The following is a 26,702-nucleotide window of genomic DNA, read 5'->3' as shown; positions in this document are numbered from 1 at the left end:
CAGAGAGAGAGAGGAGGAAGCAGGCTCCCTGCTGAGCAGAGAGCCCAATGCGGGACTCGATCCCAGGACCCTGAGATCATGACCTGAGCCGAAGGCAGCGGCTTAACCCACTGAGCCACCCAGGCGCCCCCTCATGCTTTCTTTTTTTCCAAGATTTTGTTTATGCTGTTTTCTCTGCCTCCTGGGGTCAGGAAGGAAAATACAAATTGGTCACATAGACCGAATGTAAGATAGTAGAGAGTGATGGCAAGTGGGTCAAAGTGCAGAGAGCATGTTTCTTCCGAAAAGGGTAACTACTACTGAGTCCTGAACAATTGCCATGAAAATACCCAAGGCTGACAGATCTTCCAGCCTTTATAAAACACCCAGAGGGGAGTGTGGGTGGCTCAGTCAGTTAAGCATCTGCCTTTGGCTCTGCTTCTCCCTCTGCCTGCTACTCTCCCTGCTTGTACTCTCTCTCTCTGTCAAATCAATTTTTAAAATCATTTTAAAAAATAAGAAAATTAAAATACCCAGAAATCCAGGTCTTTATGTGCAATCTCCCAATTTCAAAGTTCTGGCCACTATTTTTTATAACTATAAGGGTCAAACAAAAGTGGTTACCAGTTTGTGACCCGTGACCTAGACAAATCCTATCTGTCCTTGTTTAAGACCCAGCTTTAGTGCTGAGTCTCTTAAAAAAATACCCCTCTTCCACTGATACATCTCCTCTGACGTTCACCATATTTCTAGTGTCTTTTGTGCAATATGGCAGCTATCAGATCCCTTGTGTGGTATAGTTTGCATCTCTGACTTAACTATAATTTCCTTGAAGGCATCTCTCACAAAGCCTAGTCCAGGGTCAGAACAGGCATTCAGTGAAGAGCACCAGTTGTTACACAATAACCATCAGAACAGAACTGCGCGCCACCCCCCAGGGACATTCAACTGATTTTCACTCATGGATTCATTCACCAAACTTTTGCAAGCACCTATTACACTATCAGCACAAGGTTGGGAGCTATGGGCTAACATTAAAAGAAAATGGATCTCTGCCCTTGAGGAATAAGCACTCAAACATGGAGTTCAGATATACTGAAGAAGGGCTATATGAAGTCAGAGCTACATTGTTGCTCAAAGTGCACTGCGTGGCCTTCACAAAACTGTTCTAAGACAGCACCTTCCACTAGAACTGTAACCTGAGTCACATATGTATTTTTAATCTTTCTAATAGTCATGTTAAAAAAAAAAACATAAGAAGCAGGTAAGAATAATCTTAATATGTTTTTTTCAGAGGGGAGGAGCAAGATTGCAGAGAAGAAGGAGACCCTGTTTCGACTGGTCCCCTGAATTGAGCTAAATATCTACCAGAATACTCTGAACACCCATGAAATCAGCCTGAGATGTAAGATTATACACTTCTAGATCTCTACTGGGGCAGGAGATCATTCATGGAGAGGTGTACCTTGCCTGGGTCATGGTTGATATACTCAGCTCTACATCCCCTCAACCGCTTCTCACCAAAATGACTAGGAGGAGGAACACCCAACAGAGGAAAATTCAGGGACTGTGCCCTCTGCCACAGAACTATTAGATATGGACATAAACAGTATGTTGGAAAGGGAATTCAGGGTAAAAATTATCCAGGCAATGTCTACGTTGGAGAAGACCATTAGTGGCAACATAGAATCTCTAAGGGCAGAAGTGAGAGCTGATCTAGCAGAAGATATTCTTTATTTAACCCACAACATCCAAAGTATCATCATTTTGACATGTAATTAATCTTTTTAATTTAATGAGATATTTTACATGTTTTTGCACTAAATCTTCTAAATCCAGGGTATATTTTACGTTTAGAGCACGTCTCAATTTAGACTCACCATGTGCTTTTTTTTAAAGATCGACTGATTGATGTGAGTGAGATATTGAGAGAGACTGAGAGAGCATGATTTGGGGGAGAGAGAGAACCTCAGGCAGATTCCACACAGAGTGCAGTGCCCGAAACGGGGCTCAGCCTCACCACCCTGAGATCATCACCTGAGGCGACATCAAGAGACAGACCCTTAAACGACTGAGCCATCCAGGTGCCCCCAGACTTGGCCCATGTTAAGTGCTCTGTAGTCACCAGTGGCTTGTGAGTACCATATTGAACAGCAAGGGAGGGGGTTGCTCCTTACCTTACTGCCAAAGTGGGGATTGATAAACGTCACATCCTTCAAAGTCAGTAGAATTCTATTGGGTCCTTTAATCAACTGGATTTTATTTATATGACACCTGAAACAAGTGTAAAATCAGAGGGTCACAGGGAGCTGGGCATTTTGTGAACCCAGGATAAATTTGCCCTGTGATGGAAGTTTTAAAATATACAAGATAATGGGGAGACTAACCACACATAAATCTTTACCCTCATACCCACAGCAAAGAGAAACAGCAGCCCTGATTCTCACCACTCACAGAATTACAAAGACCAAAAGAGAAAAATGAAGATACTATTGAAGAGACACCAAAAAGGAAGGATGAGGCTGCTGCATGGAGACAGTAAGTCAGACTAATAAAATGGTGACCCCCCCCCCAAAAAATGGTGATCCCACATCAAGAGCACATTCAAAACAACACCTTGCAATACTCATAAAGAACTCACAACCCTTTCTCCTATGCCACAGTACATATTCTAATAATACCCAGGCCAAGAAGCATTCATCTCTATTTTATAGGCACAAAAACACATTCAGGAAACAAAAAAAAATTAAGCAAATTGTGCAATTCCCTAGCCTGAGGCAGAGCTGGCACTCCAATCCTTGGTCCCTGGCTGCGGGCCCAGATTTCTGTCCAAAGATCACTTGTCTTGTGAAGTAGCATCTATGCGTTGCCAAAGCAACAGGTTGAAAAGTGGAAAAATTCAATCAGTTGGTTGCTTTGTCTACATGATTCCAAACAAGTGGGCTGACTAGGTTTTTTTTTTTTTCTTTTACTGAATTGGTCTCTTGTCTGTGCATTACACACACACAATTTAAACCTGATTCTCTTCAAACATGCCCATTAATTTGCAGCAAATGTAATTATTTCCTATAAATCAATTACTAGACACATAGAAGTGTTTGATGTCTACCCACACTGCCAGGTAGGTCATCTCAGTTGAGTCGACCAGGCAACTTAAGGACCTGAAGGATACCTTGGACTTAGTCTGTGTGGTTGTTTTGTTCTGTTTTGTCTTGAGGGTGCTGACAGCTACAGTTTGGCTTCGCTTTTTCCACAACCCCTTAATGGCCACCCTATGGAATGTATTAGAACCTGTGCCAGAGTGTGGAAAACAACCACTGAATCAAAATGCTTTGTCAAGTTACTGTAAGCAAGTCTGCGATGTCACTGTAGCTTTAAGCACCAGTAACACTGTCTGTTAGTCTCAGTGAGTCCACTGGTTTGTAAACAAACAATTAATGTGTTTCTAATTGTCTGCCCACAAGTATGTCCTTTATCACTGTGGGAGCTGCTGCCCTGTGGTGAAAATTAAAAGCACCCTATAATGAATTCTTGGGTAAAGCACATGAATCTTTTGGCAAAGTAAATCTTCACCCCCTAACTTATCTGTTTCATATGTGTGGTGATGTCTTAAAGCAGGCACACCTGTGAAAATAACCATGCTACACAGTCTAGTAGAAAGACAACTGGACTCCCAATCCAGAGACCTGGGGTGCAGTGCAGATTCTGTCATTAATTAGCCAGATGATCTTGGGTAAATAATTTAACCTCTTCATGCTCCGTGTCCTCATCTGTCTAGCCAGATAATAGTTTGTGTGTTACCCGCTTATAGAGTAGTTTTGAAAATCAAATGAGATAATATATGTGAAAGTGCTTCAAAAAGCATGAAGCACCATGAAAGTATTAGAGCTAATTATTATCATTATCATCATTAGTTTTACAAAGCACTGAAGAGCTTTATAGAAAGGCGAGGCAATCTGGTTCAGAGTCGGTAGAAAGGAGGAGTTCAAAGAATCCTTTGTTTTGGGGTGGTTGGGTTCTTTGCACGTCTTTCTTTCTGGAAAAAAAATCTTAAACAATCAAAACACAGAGAAAAGGAAGGAACAGAGAGTCACTCTCCTGCAAATAATCACCATCTATTACAGAAACTCATCAGACACTCATCAGAAAGTCATGTAGCCGTGGTGGGCCGAGAGAAGGAGGCAGGCAGCAAAGAGAGGGCATCTTTTGTGCTCTGTTAGCTGAAGTACCAAGGACCAAGTGACTCTGGGAAATGATGTGCCTCTCTCCCATCTCTGAGTTTTCAGTGACCACTTCAAGTACCAATTGTCTCAAACTCATATTCCTCTCCAATCATGTCCATCTCCAATCATGTCCCTCTCCAGCCTTCTCGGCCCTTCAGCCCACAAACTCCAAACATCCCCCCTTGTGATTTTATAGACTTTCCCCCCTTTCCTTCACAAGAATTGCAGATTGAGCTCACTCTAAGCTGAAAGAACCAGTCCTTTCCATGGGAAAGACCAGTGAGGCCAGTCATTGGCCAGCCATTTTAATTTTTGGGAGGTTGACAAGTAACCTAAGCAGCTTAGTGACTCCATTTTCAATCTTGCCATGGGATGTTTTGGCATTATGTAGCCAGAGCCCACTACTCTTCAAATCTCCCTAGAGAGGGGAGATTTCTGATTAGATGACATTTATTTTCCCTAAGCATCTAATGATGTTAACTCAATACTCTGGTCTTAGGCAGCAACTAAACTCAATACATTAAATTTCTGTTCTGAGCCGGAGTATGTCACAGCCGCAGAAATTAAAAAGAACCACCTTTGATATAATATTTTTGTCAAGTGTGCTTTAACAATTCATAAGATACCCACCACTCTGTATGGCTTTATCAAGTTTCTAATATAAGGAAATTGAATAAGAATGGTTTTGGGGGTTTTTGTTTGTTTGTTTGTTTGTTTGTTTTTTGCTGTGATGCCAACATACTAAACGCCAAGAGTAACACCTGTTAGAGTTTCGAGCTAGGATTTCACAGACTCATTATAACATCAGAACTGGAAGGGCTCTTCAAGTTCACTTAATCCAATCCCTTCATTTTACAAATGAGAAAATTCTGACTGAGAGAGGTATAGTGCCTTGTCCAAATTTACACAGCTGTTTAGTACACTCTGGACATTTTTTTCAGAACTTGCCAAAGGAGCTCCACTCCATTCCCACCAAGTTCATGTCATATTGTTGTGAGGACCACTCTTACAAAAAGATAACAAAGGTGTGGTTAGCAGAATGGAAAGTGTGAAGTGGGAGGGTCATGGTTGATTTCATTTTTTACTTTCCTCAAATCATCTTAATTTGGGGAGAGGTCAACTGTTAAAATGCCAAGATTAGGGGGGGAGACAAGATGGCAGGGAAGTAGGAGGAGGCGCCCTTTCAACTTGTACCCTAAAGTGAGCTGATTACCTTCCAAAGAACTCCGATCACCCATGAAATCAGTCTGAGATCAGAATTATACACGTCTGGATCTCTATAGGGGCAGAAGACACCAATGGGCAGGTAAAGCAGAGTGGGAATGTCGGACTGATATCGGAAGATAAACAAAAGGAGGAGGAGCCACCAGAGGCGACCCCTTGGAAAGTAATATCCCAATACGAGAGTGCCCTGCGCCTGGGGACCAGCATTAACTTGGGAGTCTGGTAGAAAGCACTCAAAAAAGAGCAAAGGATCATCGGGGGGAAATTGCAGGAATCGGGGTGTTAGGGTAGGGGCTTAAGTCCCCAGACCCAAGACCGCCACCCCTGGCGCAGAGCCAGAGAGAGTGCGGCGGAGAAACCAGGTCTCGGTCCCTGAACCACCAGCGGGACTGAGAGTGCGTGGTGCCTGGCTCCTGTGAGGGGCTGGGAGCCTCGCCAGCCAACAGAAGCACAGCCTTTTTGCAGTCCCCACGCGAGTGCCCTGCTGTGCCATCAGAATCCGAGTCGTGCCCTGTGCCCTCCCCTGAGAGAGGTGCACACAGGCGCCAGCCCGGTGCTCTCGGACCCAGAAAGACCAGGCACTCCCAGCCCGGGCCAGCAGGAAAATCTCAGTGTGTGATCACTGCTTGGAACTTCTGGGGCAGTCTGGAGCTGCCCAGACAGCCGCCGCTGCCGTGGTTTTGGGTACAAGCAAAAAATCCTGAGTCCCCAGGGACCGCGACTGGGAACCTGCAATGCCAGCCGCCAAGGGGGGATTTATTTGGGCTCTGCAGCCAGACTGAGGCTTCTCTCTGAGAGGGAGGTCAGGGTGCAGTTTGCTTTCCTCTAAACCTACAAAAACCATCAGAAGCGGTCAGGAGAGAGAGAAAAACAAAAGTGAATAAACATAAAAACCTCAAGAGAACAAAAGCCTGAAAAAACCAGTTTCCTCAGAGCCCACCCCCTTGAGGGGGGCGGGAGGACTTAACTCAGAGAACATCATTGACTGAAAACCACGTGGCAGGCCCCTCCCCCAGAAAACCAACCAGGAAAGGAAAAAAAAAAAAAGACAACAAGAGAACAACCACCACTACTTCATAGGACAATTTTTATTATTAATTCGTTCCCACTATTCTGGGTCATTTTTTTATATAGATAATTTTTTATTATTATATAGATAATTTTTTAACCTATTTACCGTCACAGTGAGATGTCCAGTACATCAAATTCCATAATAACCTTCTAACCTGAACTTTTTGATACATACACCTGTGTTTTCGTTTTGCATTTCTATTTTTTTTAATTTCTTTTTTTAATTTTTAGTTTAGTCTAGTTTATTCCTTTTTTAAATTTTTATTTTCTAATATTCATATAGATTGATATAATATTCATATAGATTCATATAGATTACTTCAAGGTAATTCCCTTTCCCCAATCAATGCCACCCCTATAGGTAAACCAATTCCTAATCCCCCTTTATCTTAGGAAAGTTGAGTCCTTTAACAAAAATATCAAGATACAGCCAGGAAGAATCAAAACAACCTTCCTCACCCACACTGAGAATTTACAACCACTCTCCCATCTTTTTCTTCCACTGGTATTTCTGTGTTTTTGTGTTTGTCCTGATAGTATATAAATCTTACACTCGGGGTTCTTTTTGACAAGGTTCTTCCTTTATTTGCATATATATATTTGCAAATATATATATTTTTTTCTCTTGTCATATACTTTATCAGTCTTTTTGTTTGTCTGTTTTTGTTTGTCTACTTCATAAATCTTACCTTGGGGCCCATTTGGGCTGAACCTTCTCTTTTGTTACAGCTTTCATTCCTGTCTCTCTCTCTCTCTTTTTTTCGTTTCCTTTTCTTTTTCCTATCATTTGGGTGGGGAACCCTGATTGCTGAGAAGCATTCCAGGGTGCATTTTGACTGCACCACAGTCGATACACCCAGCTACACGTGTTCAGCCATCGCTCACCAAAATGACTAGGGGGAGGAATGCCCAACAGAAGAAAAATACAGAGGATGGGCCTTCTGCAACAGAGCTAACGGCTATCCACATAGACAATATGTCGGAAAGAGAATTCAGGCTAACAATTATCCAAGCAATAGCTAGGTTGGAGAAAGCCATGGGGGACCAAACGGAATTGATTAGGGCCGAACTGAAAACGACCAGAGATCATGTTTTCAATATTAGGGAAGAGCTGAAAGCTACGAGGGATGAACTTCACAATGCTCTCAATGAGTTCCAATCTAATCTAAATTCTCTCAAAGCTAGAGTAACTGAGACAGAAGATAGAATTAGCAATCTGGAGGACAAACAGATAGAGAGAAAGGATCAGCAAGAAGCCTGGAACAAACAGCTTAGAAGCCACAAAAACAGAATCAGGGAAATAAATGATGCCATGAAATGTTCCAACGTCAGAATTACTGGAATCCCTGAAGGGGAGGAGAAAGAAAGAAGTCTAGAAGATATAGTGGAACAAGTTCTTCATGAAAATTTTCCAAATCTCGTGAATGGAACCAGCGTTCATGACTAGAGGCCAAAAGGTTTCCCCCCCAAGATTACAGATTCTCGAAAGTCCTCGAGACACCTAATAGTAAGAATGAAGAATTATAATTGTAGGCAGAACCTCTTGAAAGCAGCTAGGACAAAGAAGATCCTTATGTACAGAGGAAAGCCCATCAGAATAACATCAGACCTGTCCACAGAGACCTGGCAAGCCAGAAAGGGCTGGCAAGATATACTCAGGGCACTGAATGAGAAGAACATGCAGCCAAGAATACTTTATCCAGCAAGACTGACATTCAAAATGGATGGAGAGATAAAAAGTTTCCAAGACCGGCAAGGCTTAAAAGACTATGCAACCACCAAGCCGATACTGCAGGAAATATTAAGGGGGGGGGGTCCTATAAAAGAGGAAAAAGCCCAAGAATAGCATTGAACAGAAATATAGAGACAATCTACAGAAAGAAAGACTTCAAAGGTAACATGATGTCAATAAAAACGTATCTACCAATAATCACCCTCAATGTGAATGGCCTAAATGCGCCAATAAAATGGCACAGGGTTGCAGACTGGATAAAACGACATGACCCATCCATATGTTGTCTACAAGAGATCCATTTTGAACCTAAAGATACACCCAGACTGAAAGTGAAGGGATGGAGAAGCATCTTTCATGCCAATGGCCCTCAAAAGAAGGCTGGGGTAGTGATTCTCATGTCAGACAAATTAGATTTTAAACTAAATACTGTAGTCAGAGATACAGAAGTACATTACATCATTCCTAAAGGGACTATCCACCAAGATGATCTAACAATTTTAAATATCTATGCCCCCAATACAGTAGCAGCGAATTACTTAAGAAAACTGTTAATCAAGATAAAGAGTCATATTGATATGAAAACACTAATCATTGGAGATCTTAACACGCCTCTCTCAGAAATAGGCAGATCATCGAAGCAGAAAGTCAATAAAGAAACAAGAGCACTGAATGACACATTGGACCAGATGGACCTCATAGATATATACAGAACACTCCACCCTAAAACAACAGAATACTCATTCCTCTCAAGTGCACATGGAACCTTCTCCAGAATAGACCACATACTGGGTCACAAATCAGGACTCAACCAATACCAAAAAGCTGAGATAATTCCCTGCACATTCTCAGATCATAATGCTTTGAAACTGGAGCTCAATCACAAGGAAAAGTTCAGAAGGAACTCAAACACCTGGAAGCTAAAGACCACCTTGCTTAAGAATGCTTGGATCAACCAGGAGATCAAAGAAGAACTGAAACAATTCATGGAAACCAATGAGAATAAAGACACTTCGATCCAAAACCTATGGGATACAGCAAAGTTGGTCCTAAGGGGGAAATACATAGCCATCCAAGCATCCCTCAAAAAAATTGAAAAATCCAGAACACAGCAGCTGTCTCTACACCTTAAAGAACTGGAGAATCAACAACAAATCAAACCAACTCCACACGTAAGAAGGGAAATCATCAAGATTATAGCTGAGATCAATGAGGTAGAAACCAGAGATACAGTAGAATGTATCAATGAAACTAGAAGCTGGTTTTTTGAAAGAATCAGTAAGATTGATAAACCATTGGCCACACTAATCCAAAAGAAAAGAGAGAAAGTTCAAATTCATAAAATTATGAATGAAAAGAGAGATGACAACGAACACCAAGGAAGTAGAAACAATCATCAGAAGTTATTATCAACAGTCATATTCCAGTAAGCTAAGCAACCTAGATGAAATGGATGCATTCCTGGAAAACTATAAACTCCCAAAATTGAACCAGGAAAAAACTGACAACCTGAATAGACCGATATCTAGTAAAGAGATTAAAGCAGTGATCAAAAACCTCCCAAAAAACAAGGGCCTGATGGATTCCCTGGGGAATTCTACCAAACTTTCAAAGAAGAAATAACACCTATTCTCCTGAAGCTGTTTCAAAAAATTGAAGCAGAAGGAAAACTTCCAAACTCTTTCTATGAAGCCAGCATTACCCTGATCCCCAAACCAGGCAAAGACCCTACCAAAAAGGAGAATTTCAGACCAATATCACTGATGAATATGGATGCTAAGACTCTCAACAAGATCCTAGCAAACAGGATCCAACAGCACATTAAAAAGATTATCCACCATGACCAGGTGGGATTCACCCCAGGGCTACAAGGATGGTTCAACATTCGCAAATCAATCAATGTGATGGAACAAATTAATAAGAGAAGAGAGAAGAACCACATGGTTCTCTCAATTTATGCAGAAAAAGCATTTGACAAAATCCAGCATCCGTTCCTGATTAAAACACTTCAAAGTATAGGGATAGAGGGAACATTCCTGAACTTCATCAAATCTATCTATGAAAGACCCACAGCAAATATCATCCTCAATGGGAAAAAGCTTGCGTCCTTCCCATTGAGATCAGGAACACGACAAGGATGCCCACTCTCACCACTCTTGTTCAACATAGTATTAGAAGTCCTAGCAACAGCAATCAGACAACAAAGAGAAATAAAAGGTATCCAAATTGGTAATGAAGAAGTCAAACTCTCTCCCTTTGCAGATGACATGATTCTTTATATGGAAAACCCAAAAGACTCCACCCCCAAACTACTAGAACTCATACAACAATTCAGCAACGTGGCAGGATACAAAGTCAATGTATAGAAATCAGTGGCTTTCTTATACACTAACAATGAAAATACAGAAAGGGAAATTAGAGAATCGATTCCATTTACTATAGTACCAAGAACCATAAGATACCTGGGAATAAACCTAACCAAAGAGGTAAAGGATCTGTAATCGAGGAACTACAGAACACTCATGAAAGAAATTGAAGAAGACACAAAAATATGGAAGACCATTCCATGCTCTTGGATCAGAAGAATAAACATTGTTAAAATGTCTATACTCCCTAGAGCAATCTGTACTTTTAATGCTATTCTGATCAAAATTCCACCGGTATTCTTCAAAGAGCTGGAGCAAATAATCCAAAAATTTGTATGGAATCAGAAGAGACCCGGAATCGCTAATGAAATGTTGAAAAACAAAAATAAAACGGGGGGCATCACGTTACCTGATTTCAAGCTTTACTACAAAGCTGTGATCACCAAGACAGCATGGTACTGGCATAAAAACAGACACATAGACCAGTGTAACAGAGTAGAGAGCCCAGATATAGACCCTCAACTCTATGGTCAAATAATCTTCGACAAAACAGGAAAAAATATCCAGTGGAAAAAAGACAGTCTCTTCAATAAATCGTGCTGGGAAAACTGGGCAGCTATATGTAGAAGAATGAAACTGGACCATTCTCTTACACCATACACAAAGATAAACTCAAAATGGATAAAAGACCTCAATGTGAGACAGGAATCCATCAGAATCCTAGAGGAGAACATAGGCAGTAATCTCTTCAATATCAGCCACAGCAACTTCTTTCAAGATATATCTCCAAAGGCAAAGGAAACAAAAGCGAAAATGAACATTTGGGACTTCATCAAAATCAAAAGCTTCTGCACAGCAAAGGAAACAGTCAAGAAAACAAAGAGGCAACTCACGGAATGGGAGAAGATATTTGCAAATGACAGTACAGACAAAAGGTTGATATCCAGGATCTCTAAAGAACTCCTCAAACTCAACACACACAAAACAGACAATCATATCAAAAAATGGGCAGAAGATATGAACAGACACTTCTCCAATGAAGACATACAAATGGCTATCCGACACATGAAAAAATGTTCATCATCACTAGCCATCAGGGAGATTCAAATTAAAACCACATTGTGATATCACCTTACACCAGTTAGAATGGCCAAAATTAGCAAGACAGGAAACAACATGTGTTGGAGGGGATGTGGAGAAAGGGGAACCCTCTTCCACTGTTGGTGGGAATGCAAGTTGGTGCAGCCTCTTTGGAGAACAGTGTGGAGATTCCTCAAGAAATTAAAAATAGAACTTCCCTATGAAATTCCCTATGAAAAATTCCCTATGCGATTTTACTACTGGGTATTTACCCCAAAGATACAGATGTGGTGAAAAGAAGGGCCATCTGTACCCCAAAGTTTATAGCAGCAATGGCCACGGTCGCCAAACTGTGGAAAGAACCAAGATGCCCTTCAACAGACGAATGGATAAGGAAGATGTGGTTCATATACACTATGGAGTATTATGCCTCCATCAGAAAGGACGAATACCCAACTTTTGTAGCAACATGGACAGGACTGGAAGAGATTATGCTGAGTGAAAGAAGTCAAGCAGAGAGAGTCAATTATCATATGGTTTCACTTATTTGTGGAGCATAACAAATAGCATGGAGGACATGGGGAGATAGAGAGGAGAAGGGAGTTGGGGGAAATTGGAAGAGGAGGTGAACCATGAGAGACTATGGACTCTGAAAACCAATCTGAGGGTTTTGAAGGGGCAGGGGGTGGGAGGTCAGGGTACCAGGTGGTGGGTATTATAGAGGGCACGGATTGCATGGAGCACTGGGTGTGGTGCAAAAATAATGAATACTATTATGCTGAAAATAAATAAAAAATAAATTTTAAAAATGCCAAGATTATGAAAAAGGAGCATCCTATTAAGTCATCTTCAGCCATGCCATTTATGCCCCGATCCTGAATTCATTCATCAGAGTAGTTGGTCACTTTTTATGGGATCTGAGGGAGAAAGACAAAGACATGTTGATAATGATGACGTTGATGATTAGCTAGGATAGCTTTTGTCCAAGGAAGAAGGACAGTGTGAATCTGGAGTATAATACACATGGCAAAAGGTATGAGTGTCAAAGTGAGGGTTCTGGGCTCCAGCAATCAGTGGGAGAATCCCATGTGTTTGGGCAGGACGTAGGACTTTACCACTCAGAGTGCCTCCTCTGAGTCAGGTATTATTCTAGGTGTTTTCCATACTTCAGTTTATTTAATAATCCTCACTACAATCCTGGGAACTAGGACCATATTCCCAACTGCTGGATTCTTGCCAAAGTCTGACTAATTCTTGGAACTGGTTAAAATATCCCAATTTTATTTTGTACTAGCCATACCGTTTGAGGAAAGAGGTGGGTAGTGGAGACTGTCAGTGGAAAAGGGAACACAGACAGGGAGTACACAGACCCTAAAGTACTAGTTCTCTTATTTCACAATAATGGGGCAAGCCATATTTACTCACAGGCAACAGCACCGACAACACAGCTGAGGAAGTTATTCCTGGCATCATGAAAACACTTCACTCAAAATGGGGCCATTAGGGACAGTAAACCGCTATGGAAAACAGAAAATCAGTGGGTCATGTAATGAAAAAATCGTACTGAAACATGACTTCCTGGAAATAAATACTAACAAGGCTATTATGGCCTTTTATGTTTATATAAAAAAAAATGTACCATATAGAGTAAGCAAATCCATTAATAGCAGGGCTATAAGCAAAGCAAGTCAGACCATCACACAAAGACATGGTCAATGCCTATAGAGAGCAAGAGGAAGAATGGCATTACCAGAGAGAAGCTGTAAATAAAGGGCACCATGAAGCAGCACCTTGTGCTTTCTGGTGAGTCTAAAATCAAGCCACATCTACCTAACTTAATTCCATTTTTCTACAGCACACTATGTCTTTTTGACTTTATGGACACAGAAAGCAATTTCACTGTTCTGAAATAAAATCACTCACCACTCTGACAATAACAAATCACATGAATTAAGGGTGACCCGGGTGTTGCTTTGGAGGAAAAAGTCCATGAATGGAAAATTTTGAGTACCTTAATTTAAGGTGGATCGCAATAGAATTTTTGAGAATAAATAGGTTATCTCACCTATGATGGGTATTATGTCACCTTCATAAAATAAAAAAGACATTTTGAATTCACTAGAGTCCATAGACCTTGTGCATTATAGATGAAAAACATAGCACTTGTCCTTCAAGTGTGAGTCTGGTTTTGATAATTAGGGTTTTGCTGAGATGTAAATTACCCTCTAGGAAACCTAAACATTTGGATGGATTACTAAGATTTCAGAAGGAAATATATGATGACACTAACATCAGGGTAGTAGGGTATGTCGCGCTCAAGCAAACAAGAAACTGAAGTCCATTTCAAAGAGATGCATTTGGTTTTAGAAGGGTGTGGTGTACACTCACACAGGAATAATATGGATCCTTCCAAAGTTCCCCTCTGGCTCTTAGAGATTTGACGGAATTTCCACTCTTCCTCAAGCTAGAGGAGTTCCATCAGTCAATCTAACTGCAAGTATTTATTGGACACCAACTGTGTTGGTTGGCGGGAGGTGCACATAAGAATTATTAGCTATGGTACCTGCCCTCAAGGAGCGGTATGTTTGGGAGAGGGAGAGACAATCAATACACAAGAAACAATTGAAAAGCAATTTTGTGCTAAGCTGTGAGGTACAGTCTTTTAGTTCAGTGGGAGTTCAGAGAAGATAGGGTATAGAAATGATATCCTGATGCAAACTGACTGACAGGTTTTGTATACATCAAGGGAAGAAGGGGTGATCTTTCTAGCAGGGAAAATGATCACAGGTCATTGTCAACAATAGACTGAGGAAAAGATTCACAACTTCCTCTTCTTAGAGTAACCTCTCTGGAAGTGGGATCATTATGAAAATGAGTCGGGGTGGCTTTTAAATTGTAGATGATTTTCCAAGGCTGTAAAATAGCTCTCATCTTCATTATTTTAGAATAACTACCTGGAATGCCAAGATGTTTATCTCCACGGAATGCCAATGACTGATTCTTTGAGTGTTCCAGTGTTAAAATACACCTTCCCTTAAATAGGTTCCCTTGTAACCCACGCTGAGCCAAACTGACTACCAGTGATTTTTCTATTCCTTACCTCGACATATCTTCCCTTCTGCAAACCAGCATTGTGCATCTGCTTGAGGGGGCCTTCCACCAGGGAAGCAAATGGCCGGGGGGGGGGGGGGGTCCCTCCAAACCGCAGCAGCTCCATTTCCATTTCCACAGTGTAAGTACTATAGAGTTCCCATTCTTTCCAGTCGGTGTCCAGGATTACATATGCTGCAATTCCATTTCCATTTGAATCTGTCCTTATCAACTGGCTGAATCCATAGAACTGCGTGTTTCTGGAATGCTGAACCAGGCTGGCATTATTCATGGCTTGTGTGATAAAGTAAATTGAATTATAGATGGTTTCAAACAATGGTGAAATATATTTTTAAAAATTACAATTATCTTGAGCCCTGGTCGCCCTAGAGCAATCTCAGAGTGCATTCCAAGCCTGTGTTCATTATTATGGGCTGCACGTCTGAGTGGAGGAGAGCTATGAAGACCCAGAGGAAAAAAACAATTGTTTCTGAGGACTTGCTTGGTATCTCCTCTGAATTTTTCTGTTTTTCTCCCCCAGGCCTTCACATCTTTAAATATATCAAATATGACAATTTTATGAGCAAACCAGTCATACACAATATATTTTTATGCTCCTAAGCTAAGAAAGTGATTTAGAGTTATAAAGGGCACTAAAAAAACAAGTATGGAATAGACAAGAGGCACACAAAGGAGATTTACCAGGTTAATTACCAGTGCATTATGCATGATAAAATCATTTTGCTGGCACTACTAGAATGGAAGGTGAGTGTGTTAAGGCTGTAAATAATGTGTTTCCACAGTCCATGTCTGTGTCCTGTCTTAGTCCAAAATGGCTCTTCTCCTAAACATGCGCTCCCTGGAGAAAGTGAATACTAGAATGCAGTTTGAAACACACAACCACACACATACACATGTAAATGTGCATCGGTATGATACATACATAAACATACACATACAGTCCCCTAAAGACAGTGCCAAGTGTGGTAATGCATGGAGGATGTGGGTTTTAATCAACAAACCCTATATCCTGCTGGTGTCCAAAGAGGCAAAGCTTTGTTGAGAAGCCACCGTAAAGCAGTAAGGCTTCTACAATGGATAGCGTGACTCTGCCTGCCATACATTTAAAGTAAAAGCAATAGCATTTGGTGTACTATCCCTGACACACTGCTTAGTGACCTAGTAAATTTGATTTGGGAACAAACTTGTATCTATTCCAAAAAGGTAGGGAGGAAGAGAGAACGATCCCTCCCTCAATCCCTGCCCACCCCCTCCACAGGCCATGGCTTCATGGTTTTCCATAACATTTCACCTCTAGAATGGAGTTCAAGAAAGCGATGGTCATGCCATTTTACCGAGCTTCAGAGAAAGCTGATACTTGCTACTTTGGTTTCACCAGGACTAGAAAGCTATCTTCCTCCTTCATCTGAATAAGAGGGTTTAAAATTGAATGGATCATTTTCATGTTAGAAAGACAAGTCAAGATGCAGAGAATTATAGTAGCAGCTAGCAGGACAATGCCATGCCCTGTTGACAGAGCAGTGTGTTGTCAATTACCCAAGGAGTATCAAAAATACCAATGCCAAACCCAATGCAGACAAACAAAATGAGATGCTTTAGGTTTGGGATCTAGTAATCAGTATTCCTAAAGTGTCCCAGGCATTCTAATACACATACGTGGGTTAAAACAATACAGAAGAAGAAGTCACAGTGGCCTGTGGTCTCTTCCTAATACCAGAATGTTCGGCAAATCATTTATACCCTCTCCCTGGGCTTCAATTTCTTCCTCTCTAAAATGTCTAGAACCACAAATGTCTACAGTTGGAGATCATTGGGTCTAGTTCTCTATCTCTTTAGACAGGAAAGGGAGGCTCAGAGTAGTTCAATGATCTGTCAAGGTCACTGACTGGGGCACAAAATCAGGACTAGAACACAGGTTATCTATTCTTAGTTTAGCATTTTTGCTTGAAATAGGCATTACCTGAAGTCTTTTTTAGGTGCGAACTCATATGAAATTTCCCAACACTTAGTCTAGCACAAGGACCAAATTTAGCTTGCAGACATTTCCATTTGGACTGTATATATTATTTTTCCCTTTATCTCTCTGATCTTTTAACATGAGAACGTTAAACAGCTCAGTCCTTGGTCCTCTTTCCTAGCAACACTCACTCCATTGGGGATCTCCCCTGGTCTCATGGCTTTAAATACCACATTTATGCTATAAATCTCAGATTTATACTTCCAGCCCAGACTGCTAAATTCCAGACTCATAAGTCAACCACCTACTCTGATATCTTTACATGGACACTAGTTTTCAATGTACCCAAAATCAAGTTCCTGATTTTCACCTCAAATCTTCCTGCTTCATCTATAATGATCTTCTCCATTTTTGTTAAGAGCAGCTCCATTCTTCCAATGGTTCAGGTGAAAAACCTTGCCCCAGATAACAGAGCTAACTAAGAGCAGGGCAGAAATCAACATTTCAGTTCCCTGAGTGTTTGTCTAGGGATGTCTTTCCACTGATTCGCCTTAACACACACTATAGAAGGAGGCATGGCGAACAGGTGCCAGGTGCATCCACAATTAGTCACCTAACACACACTGAGGTCCCTAAAAGCATTTTCACTAACTTTCCCTTTTGACTTTCTCAGATGCTCCATTTAATGGTCCTCAGGAATTTTGCGAGAGCCTGACTGTTTTCTGGGGCTTTGGTAGGTTATGACAATAAGTTAAGGCTGGAAGGTGGAGTATAAAATCAAATGAGTGTAAGAAAAAAAAACAAATGAGTGTAAGAAAAAAAAAAAAAAACCACAGGGCAGCAAGCCCCTGAAAGCAGAGAAAATGCTAGTATTCTGTTTTGAAAGGCACGGAGCCTTCTGGGAAAGAGACTGTATCTACCTACAGCCAAAAGCAAAGATTGAAACTATTAAAAAACAACACCCTCACCTTTGAGTTGACCCATCTCACAGGATTTTCAGCTAGTCAGCCTATGCTGCCTTCTGTGTTCTTGGAGTGACCCCTGCTAGAGCTGACTGACAGCAACTCTCCAAGACGACTGAAACCTGAAGCCTATTTTTCAGGATTCTCTAGCCTCCACCACATAGCACACCTGCCCACGTACGTGTGTGCACATATGTGTGCACGCACACGCACACACACACACACACACACACACACCTTACACATGTGCATGTGCATAAATGCACACACATATACACACAGAGCCACGAAAATAGAGGGACCTGAAGCTAAAGGAAAGGGCATAGCTGTAGCAATTCATAGCGTTCCGTTGCAAAAGAACTGTCACAGGGCCCACTCTCACCGTGAGGGCCTGAATTTGTGTCCCAGCTGGTTTGTGGTGCTATTTCACCCACTGTGCCCTTCGGTACCCTTCAGTAGTAGAAATTATCCCTTCCTGTAAGTCAAAGGCACACTCTGTGAACATTGGTCACAAAAGGTCTCCAGCTGCGGCTGCTGCAAATAATGAAAGAAGAGATAGAAGATGGGGTGAGGGAAAAAAGGCCGTCTCCACACCCTCTGTCCCTGCTTCTGACCACAACTCCAAAGAAGCACGATAGCATTGGCAGGAGTTTCTGTCAGGCGGATGACCTTGTTGACATCACACTCATGACTCAATCTATTAGTTTTGCCTGCTGCATGGACCTGAACCTGACTGAATGAATTATGAATAAATGATTGAGAATTGATTGTTTGTTATTCAGCAAATTTAGCTACTTCTACCCTAGGCTTCTTGGAGTTTGGTATCCAAGAAAACAAGGTCTGGGTCAGGAGCAGTGATTTTCAAATTTGTTCAATTTAATGGTTCATGCTGTTGTTAAGCTGACCATCATCAGTCCCGACTTACTGTGCTCACAAGACCCAAAACTGGCTTCCAAAGCATTTTGTCCTTAGAAACATACATTGAAACACACCTGGGTCAGAAAGCATCATTTGAAGGACAAAATGGCAACACCACTTTTGAACAAAAATCCAGGCATGTGAGAAACCAGATGGTAATCAAATTCCTCTTATTCAAGGTGGTACCTCCAACAATGCATGATCTCAACCCTTGATCTTAGCCAAAAGATGGCTAATAACCCAATCTGTTTTATATGATACTCAGGAATATAATACCTTTATTTTTATAGAATGATTCCCTTATTGTTTTTATAGAATGATGTACAAAGTGTAGCCACTGTAAGCAGCAGGCAACCTTTCCTGACAAGTGTCTGGTGCGCCCCATCCTGGAATGCTTCAGCCCTAACCACGTCCCCTGACAGGCACATATATTTAAGCTAATAGAAACCAGTGGGTTCCAGGAGCTTCAGGGGCCCCTGGGTTTGCTGAGAAATCCAGAGGATTTCCTTTGCTTAGGCAAATAAGGCCACATTTGGAAAAATTATCCCAAATGTGTGTTCTAGCAATATGCATTTGTAGCCAGTAGCATTTTCCTGAAAACAAGCATTAGGAATACAGCAAAAGTAAAGGATATAGGCATGAAAACCTTACTTCAGAAGTCAAATTTTAAAGGTACAAAGTGATAATCCTTGCCCAATCATCCCGAGACTAAATTAGGAAGTTTGTCACTGGCTTCCTACCCCCCAATCCCTCCATTTTGATTCATTGTTCTCTCTCTCTCTTTTTAAAAAGATTTTATTTACTTATTTGAGACAGAGAAAAAGAGAGTAAGCATGAGTTGGGGAGAGAGGCAGAGGGAAAGGGAGGAGCAGACTCCCTGCGGAGTAGGGAGGTAGATCCTAGGACCGGGAGATCACAGCCTGAGCTAAAGGCAAACTCCCAACCGACTGAGCCACCCAGGCACCCCTGATTTACTGTTCTCTTTTCATGGGTCCTCATAAAGTCCTAGTACTTCCTAGGATAGAGGAAAACAATCTGAAAAACCCATTCAAATCAAAGTGTTAGTCGCTTAGCAATATTACATTGAATAAAGCATTGGACATGAGATACAGTGTAATTTATTATGTAGTTAAATGGTTCTGTTAGCAGATCAGTATTGGAATCCCTGCTCTGCCACTTGCCAGCAGCTGTATAACCTTGGAAAAGTTACCTTGAGCCTCAGTTTCATCATCCATGAAGTAGAGATAATAATACCTAATTTGTAGGCTTGATCTACAGATCTGATGAGAACATTCATGTTAATTACGAGGCACAGAGTAAGCACTGAATACATGAGAGCTGCTATTATTTGTACTTCAGAAGAGGAACACAGAACTCTAATAATACCATCCTGGAAAAATAGTGGTCAAGGACCTTATCCCAGTCTTGAATTTGTGACCAATAGGTAGAAATCCCAATTTTATTTTATTCTATCTTAAGATTTTCCTTATTTGTAAGTAATCTCTACACCCAATATGAGGCCCAAACTCACAACCATGAGATCAAGAATTGCATACCCTACTAGCTGAGCCACCTTGGTGCCCCTAAAAGTCCCAATTTTAGACCCAGTGTTCTTAGCACCCTAAAATGGTAAAACCATTCCCCTTCATTGAGGAAAAGAACCTATTTCTATTTTGTTCTCCATGGTATCACCTGCAAAGTGCTGAGCCCATAATAATAATAAAAAGAACAACACTAATACCACTAATAATAAACATTTATTAAGGAGCTATTAGGTGCCAGGCAAGCTCTTTATGTGTATTAACTCATTTAATTCTCACAACAACTATATGAGGGAGGCACTATTATTACTCCCAACTTAATATAATGAAAAGAAGATACAGAGAGCTTAAGTAAATGTACAGCACTCTGCCTTCAAAGCCCATGCTCTTAACCATGTTATATCTGAGCTAAATAAATATTTGCTAAATCAAGTAACTGCCAGATCCACCAATAACTTTTTTGTAACTTCTTTTTTTCCTTCATGACTTCCTGATTGAAGATAGTGAGGTCGAGTTTTTTTTCCTCAGTCTCCTCTTCCTCTCAAATATCGCTCTCAAACAAGGAGGACAAGGAACAGAAACACCAACCTTCCACACCATTCCCCCAAGGGGGATTGTTGGTAAGCAACTAGCAGATTTCCCCCCCTGAGAATCCTACAAAGGCGTAGGAATTAGAGGCACCAAGTACTGTAGAAGTTGGAGTGAGGCAGCACTTTAAAGGAAGGACAGCCCTTTGAATGTCCTTGTAAGGAGTGATTAGACATCTGCCATCCCCACCTTTATTAAGGAAAGCCAAACCCTGCTGGAAACAGGTTAAACTGATTCAGAACAGCTCTAGAGCTGGGACACATAATCCAAAGGAAGGTAAAAGTTAGGCAAGCCACAAAAAAGAGTGATGAAGTTGAAGTGTTTATACTTAACAATGAGAGTCCCAGTCTCCCCCCTCCATGACTCCTAGAATAGTGACAACCAGGATTATGACTCCCAAGAAGATGGGAGTATTCTTCCCTGAAGGGAGTGTAGCCCAAGAGGCACGATCTACAGGTACTGACAAAAAATTCAGCTGGCTAGCCAATTTCTCCACTGATTAACAAACACACGATGTACATGCACCTTCAAATCTGTCTCTTAGAGCTTCATTCTTTTCATTCAGGATCACCAGAGAATTAAGGAAATTAAGAATTAAGGAAACTTCCAAAATGAAATAGAAAGACCAAAACAAAGAAGCATGAAAAATTAGAAATGGAGAAAAACACAGGCAGCAGAAAAGAATTTCAAAGTACAATGAATATTTTCTAAGAAATAAGATAAAATACCATATTTACAAAACAAAATCAGGATGCTATCAAAATAGAATAATCAAACAGCAAGAACCAACTCTTGGAAATTAACAATATTATAGGGAAAAAAATTAAAAATCAGTAAAAGAAGATGCAAAATTGAGAGGCTCTTTTAGGAAGAGTAATTTATAACAAAAATATGGAAGATACAAGAGAAACAATTAGACAATTTAAAAATCAACCCAATCTTATAAACAACTAATAGTATTTTCAGAGAGAACAAAGACAATGTTGTCGAAGAAATTATCAAATAAATAATATACAAACATTTCCCAGGTAGAATGAGATTGAAAGACCCCACAATATATACTGCATAATGTATGTCAAGGACCCAGACATCATCATGAAATTTCCTAACATCAGGAATAAAGACAATCTTAAAAGCCTCTGGAAGAGATGGGGAGGAATGAAAAGAGGTTGCATTAAAGACTCAGGAATAACAATGGCATTGGAATTGTCAATGCCAATAATGGAAATAAGACAGTGTGCCCTGTCTTCAGAGTGCTAAAGGAAAATGATTTTATTTGATGGTTGATTTTAAGTAATCTCTACACCCAACGTGGGGCTCAAACTTAAAAGCCGGTGATCAAAAGTCACATGCTCTTCCAACAGCCAGCCAGGTGCCTTAGGGAAAATGATTTTTTAACCTAGATTTTTATACTCAAACTATCAACCAATAGTGAAGATAGAAGAATGACTTTCAGATATGCAAAATTTCGAAAATTTACCATCCCTATAGCTTTCTCACTAGAGAGTGTGCTCCACCAAAACAAGAGTAAACTGGGGGGAAATAATGGGAGCCACAAGATTCATGCAAGAGTGGATTCAGCACAGAAAAAAAAGAGAAAAGGACCTTCCAGGGTAGTGAAAAAGGAGATCTTAGTATAACAGTTGTGCAGAAGCTTTAGAGAGCAATAAGTTTAGATTGGAACAGGAGGACAGAGAGCTTCAGGAAAAACAAATGAAACTGATAAGGGATTTTTGCCATGTACAAAATTGTTCTGTGAAAATTCCACAGCTTTATCAGACAGTGTGGAAAGACTTCAAAATTCAAGTTAATGTAAACAAATTTAAAAATTAGACAATTGTTAACCCCAGTAAACATCAAAAGTTACACACAGAATGAACTGTTACCGTAATATACCATATGGATCAGCAATCAATGATATTTAGATAGGTATAATACAAAAAATACCAAATATGAATTTAACTAAAAATTGTGGCATACGTATATTGAAGGTTTGAAGGAACATAAGGAAGTATATAAGAGCTAAAAATCCTCAACTGTAATAGAAAGTCAACAAATAATGTCTAAAATTGATTAATCAAGGAGTGCCAGCGTGGCTCAGTCCCTTAAGCATCCAACTCTTGAATTTAGCTCAGGTCATGCATGAATAATCTCACAGTTGTGAGATGGAGCCCTGTGTCCGGCTCCACGCTGGGAGTGGAGTCTGCTTAAGATTCTCTTTCTCCATGGGGCGTCTGGGTGGCACAGCTTGTTAAGCAACCAACTCCTGGTTTCAGCTCAGGCCCAGAACTCAGACACATGAGATTAAGCCCTGCATCAGGCTTGGTGCTCAGCACAGTCTGCTTAAGATTCTCTCTCCTTCTGCCCCTCCCCCCAGACTCTTGCTCTCTCTTTCTTTCACTCTCAAATAATCTTTAAAAATACACAAAGGACTCTCCTTCTCCCTCTACCCCTCCTCCCCCTCTCCTTCTCTCTCTCTCTCTCTCTCAATAATAAATAAATAAATAAATGATAAATTGATTAATCAAGAGATAACCGAGAGAGAGAGACCAGTGGTGGTATGGTATTTACAAACCCAGAAGTAAATACCAGAATAAAAAGCAAAAGAGACAAGAAAGTGGTTGCTTCCGATGAAAGGTGGGAGGGAGGCCTAGGAACTGCTTCGTAGTTGACACAAACTTTTTAGCATTTCTTAACCATTAAAACTATGTGTGCATATCACTTTGACAGTCTTCAGTTTTACTTTTTAAAGAACAGCATAAATTAAAAGAGATTGCAAATGCTGCTCTGAGCAATATAGCCCCTCTAGGAAATTTTAACTACACTAGAAGTTATTGGGCAAGAAAGAAATATGGCCATGTTTTTCATATGTTTGTTCATTCACTTACTGTCCCTCTCACAGGAATTTATACCCCAAAAGATCAGGAACAAGAGATGTGATAGGATGGGGCACCTGGGTGGCTCAGTGGGTTAAAGCCTCTGCCTTCAGCCCAGGTCATGATCCCAGGGTCCTGGGATCGAGCCCCACTTTGGGCTCTCTGCTCAACGGGGAGCCTGCTTCCCTTCCTCTCTCTCTGCCTACCTCTTTGCCTACTTGTGATCTCTGTCAAATAGATAAATAAAATCTTTTTTTTTAAAAGAGATGTGCTAGAAAACCTTTGACTCTATAAGGAGGAAAATAGCTCTTACTTGTATCATTTACCAATTTCTGTGGTGTAAATACTCCCGATGACTGGTTTCTAGCTAACAACATTATGCCATTGGACACAGAATTGGGAAAAAGTGCACACCATCAGCTTTTGAAAAAAAGTTCCAACACACCACTGACAAAAATCTTGTCTTGTTAACTGTTCTATCTGGTGTTCCACACAATGCATGGCGCATGGCAGGTGCTTAGCAAATAATTATTGATCTGTTGACTTAACAGGGCAAAAACAGCAGGAGTCCAGGGACAAACAAACAATGCACTACATCTTTTGATCTAAGAAAATATCATTTGGAATTCTGAAAGCAAAATAATTTTGAAAGCTAAAACTAATGAGCAATTTTCTGCTAGAAATAAGAAAACTTCAAGAGTAGGGAGCTGAAATCAGATTCAAACTTAGATGGTAAGTATAAGGCCATTCTGGCCCCACGGAAGAAAAAGTAGAAAGGAAGGAAACTGTGAGCCAGACATTCTGCTAGTTACCTTACACATGTGACTTTGTTTAATCTTTGCAATAATCCTAGAAGATGCAGATCACTAACCCATTTTACAGATGAGAACACTGAGACTCAAAAAAGTGGAAGTAATTTGCCCAAGGACACATAGCTAGTAAGAGTGGAACCCTGGTACTTAAACCCAAGTGTGTCTAACTCTTTATCATATGCTCTTTCTCCTATGCCAGCTGCCTTCAAATATTTAGCAAAATGATTTAGGCAAAAGAAGGTTTTGTTTAGCAAAAATCCAAAGATAGCTGTCTCATCCTTCTCTTAGTCTTTGGTTAGGAGGGTATACCCTAGGAATCTGCAAAGAGGGGGAGGAAATGCATCCAAACAAACTGTTTTATAAGATCTAGATCCTTTGCCTTAACCCTCTCTATTTTCTTGTCTAAAGCAGGGTACATGCTGCCTAGCAACGAAGATAGTGGTGTCTTTTCTTTTCTTGCCTTAATTACCTTATGTTTTCCACAAGGTATTGTGGTGTAATAAGGTGTAATATTTGGATCAAATATTACAAGTAGTAGGTCTGAATTTTTTATATAAAATATCTGTTCATATATATGCATGTACAATACACACACACACACACACACACACACACACACCTTTCTCCTTCCCTCGTTTCATGGTTAAAGTAAAAAGACTTAGTCTGTATCGGTGTAGTATCGTATCATTGGCTAAAAAATACAAAAATTCACCATCTCTTTGCTTGCCTGTAAATAACACCAAACAACTGGTTTGAGCAACCATTCTTAGGAATCTGAAGGATTCTTGCAACTCATGACCAAACTGACCACTTGTTTTTAAACATCTGTGTGTCTCCTAAAAGAAAGATTTATTATAAACATCTCAGTAGCAATAAAGTTCAAAATCTCCCCTGTTAATATTTCTGCTGGTCACCTTTTTTTTATTAGAACAAGAATCAGCAAAATCTTTGTTATCAATGCTTAAACTAAACCTAAGTTTTATCTGAATTATTTGTTCAGAGGCAGAAGCAGTCCACGGGATAAAGAAATAAATGGTGGATATAAAAAAGAATATCATTGAGAATGTGAGTGTTAGACACAATCAGCTGCCTCCCTGACAGCCTTCTTCCCTGCTAACAGAATCTCAAATCTGTTCACATTTTTCCAGCAGCCATAGGGTTAACCATGATAGTTTTGTTCCTCTTCCTAAATGATTGATTTTGGTATGTATATGAGACATGAATGTGATCAAGAAAGTGTGGAGAAAAGTCTGCCTGAGGAGCTTCTGGGAAAAATTTCCTCACTCTTAAAAAAAGACACAAGAAAAGTTCATTGCCCATTTTTATCTGGAGGCAGTTCCACCTATAATATGTAATGTCTGGAACTGTGGCAGCCATCATGGGACCATAAGACCAACCAAATAACGATGGCAAGATAGCATGCTATGGCTTGTAAAATGGAAAGATGAGTCAAGCATGGTTCATTGATAACATCGTTGGGCTGATGAATAACGGACCCTTGAGCTCCCCATACCTTCAGATTTTGAAAAGAAAAATCACCTGGGCCATTTTGTGTTGAACAGTCTGTTACTTACAGCCAGAAGCATTATAACTGATACACTATGCTAGCAAATGTTAGAACTTTTAATTCTACTCATGTGTTATTCTAAATACTTCTCAAAGTGACTGCCTTCTACATGTAGCCTCCAACCTACAAAAACCACCTCTTTATTTTTTTCATCTAACTGGTATCTTTGGCCTTCCCACCTTCTTCCCATATTCCTTGTCTTTTTTGGATGTTTCCTCTTTGTTTTTGTCTTTGCTCTCCATTCCTTTCTCTGCTTTGTTCCCCTCCCTACTCCTTTACCTTCCTCAGGCCCTTTAGTGTCTATGATTTGAATCTGAAATGTGTTTATACATATATTCATTTATACACATGTAAATATCACATCTTACATATTAGAAGGGAGGAATGCTTCCCCATTCCAAACTATTCCTTTCATACAGAAATAACCCTACTAGCAAAAAACATCTGACCTCTCCTCACCTCCTTACTCATTCCCTCCCACAAAAGAGGAGTGTTTTAACCTAACTGGTTAATTTGGAAGGAGAACTAAGGATATACAGCCCAGTCCCTCCTAACTTCTTTCTCTTGGGAGCCACCTACCTATAGGATGCACACACTCCACTATGCTCCTCCAGGCTGTACATTTTACAAAAGGCACGCCATTGTGGTGCTGGAATATGGTGGTCCTGCAATGTTGTTGACTAGGTAGGGAAGTC

The 26,702-nt window shown here is 40.5% G+C and overlaps 1 protein-coding gene across 1 annotated transcript in view; it reads right to left on the bottom strand.

The window, feature by feature from the left end:
* The window catches only part of GUCY2F (guanylate cyclase 2F, retinal), a 95,447-nt gene that overhangs the window by 58,630 nt on the left and 10,115 nt on the right, over positions 1 to 26,702 (bottom strand). The window contains 6 exon segments of the mRNA XM_059385195.1: positions 2,157 to 2,253; positions 13,315 to 13,342; positions 13,345 to 13,380; positions 14,776 to 14,860; positions 14,863 to 15,114; positions 18,782 to 18,790. Of these exon segments, the coding sequence (XP_059241178.1) occupies positions 2,157 to 2,253; positions 13,315 to 13,342; positions 13,345 to 13,380; positions 14,776 to 14,860; positions 14,863 to 15,114; positions 18,782 to 18,790 (507 nt within the window).

Source organism: Mustela nigripes, chromosome X (genome assembly GCF_022355385.1).
Source record: "Mustela nigripes isolate SB6536 chromosome X, MUSNIG.SB6536, whole genome shotgun sequence".
Lineage (NCBI taxonomy): Eukaryota > Metazoa > Chordata > Mammalia > Carnivora > Mustelidae > Mustela > Mustela nigripes.
Note: the sequence above shows the minus strand (reverse complement) of the source record. Positions and strands in the feature narration are given on the sequence as shown.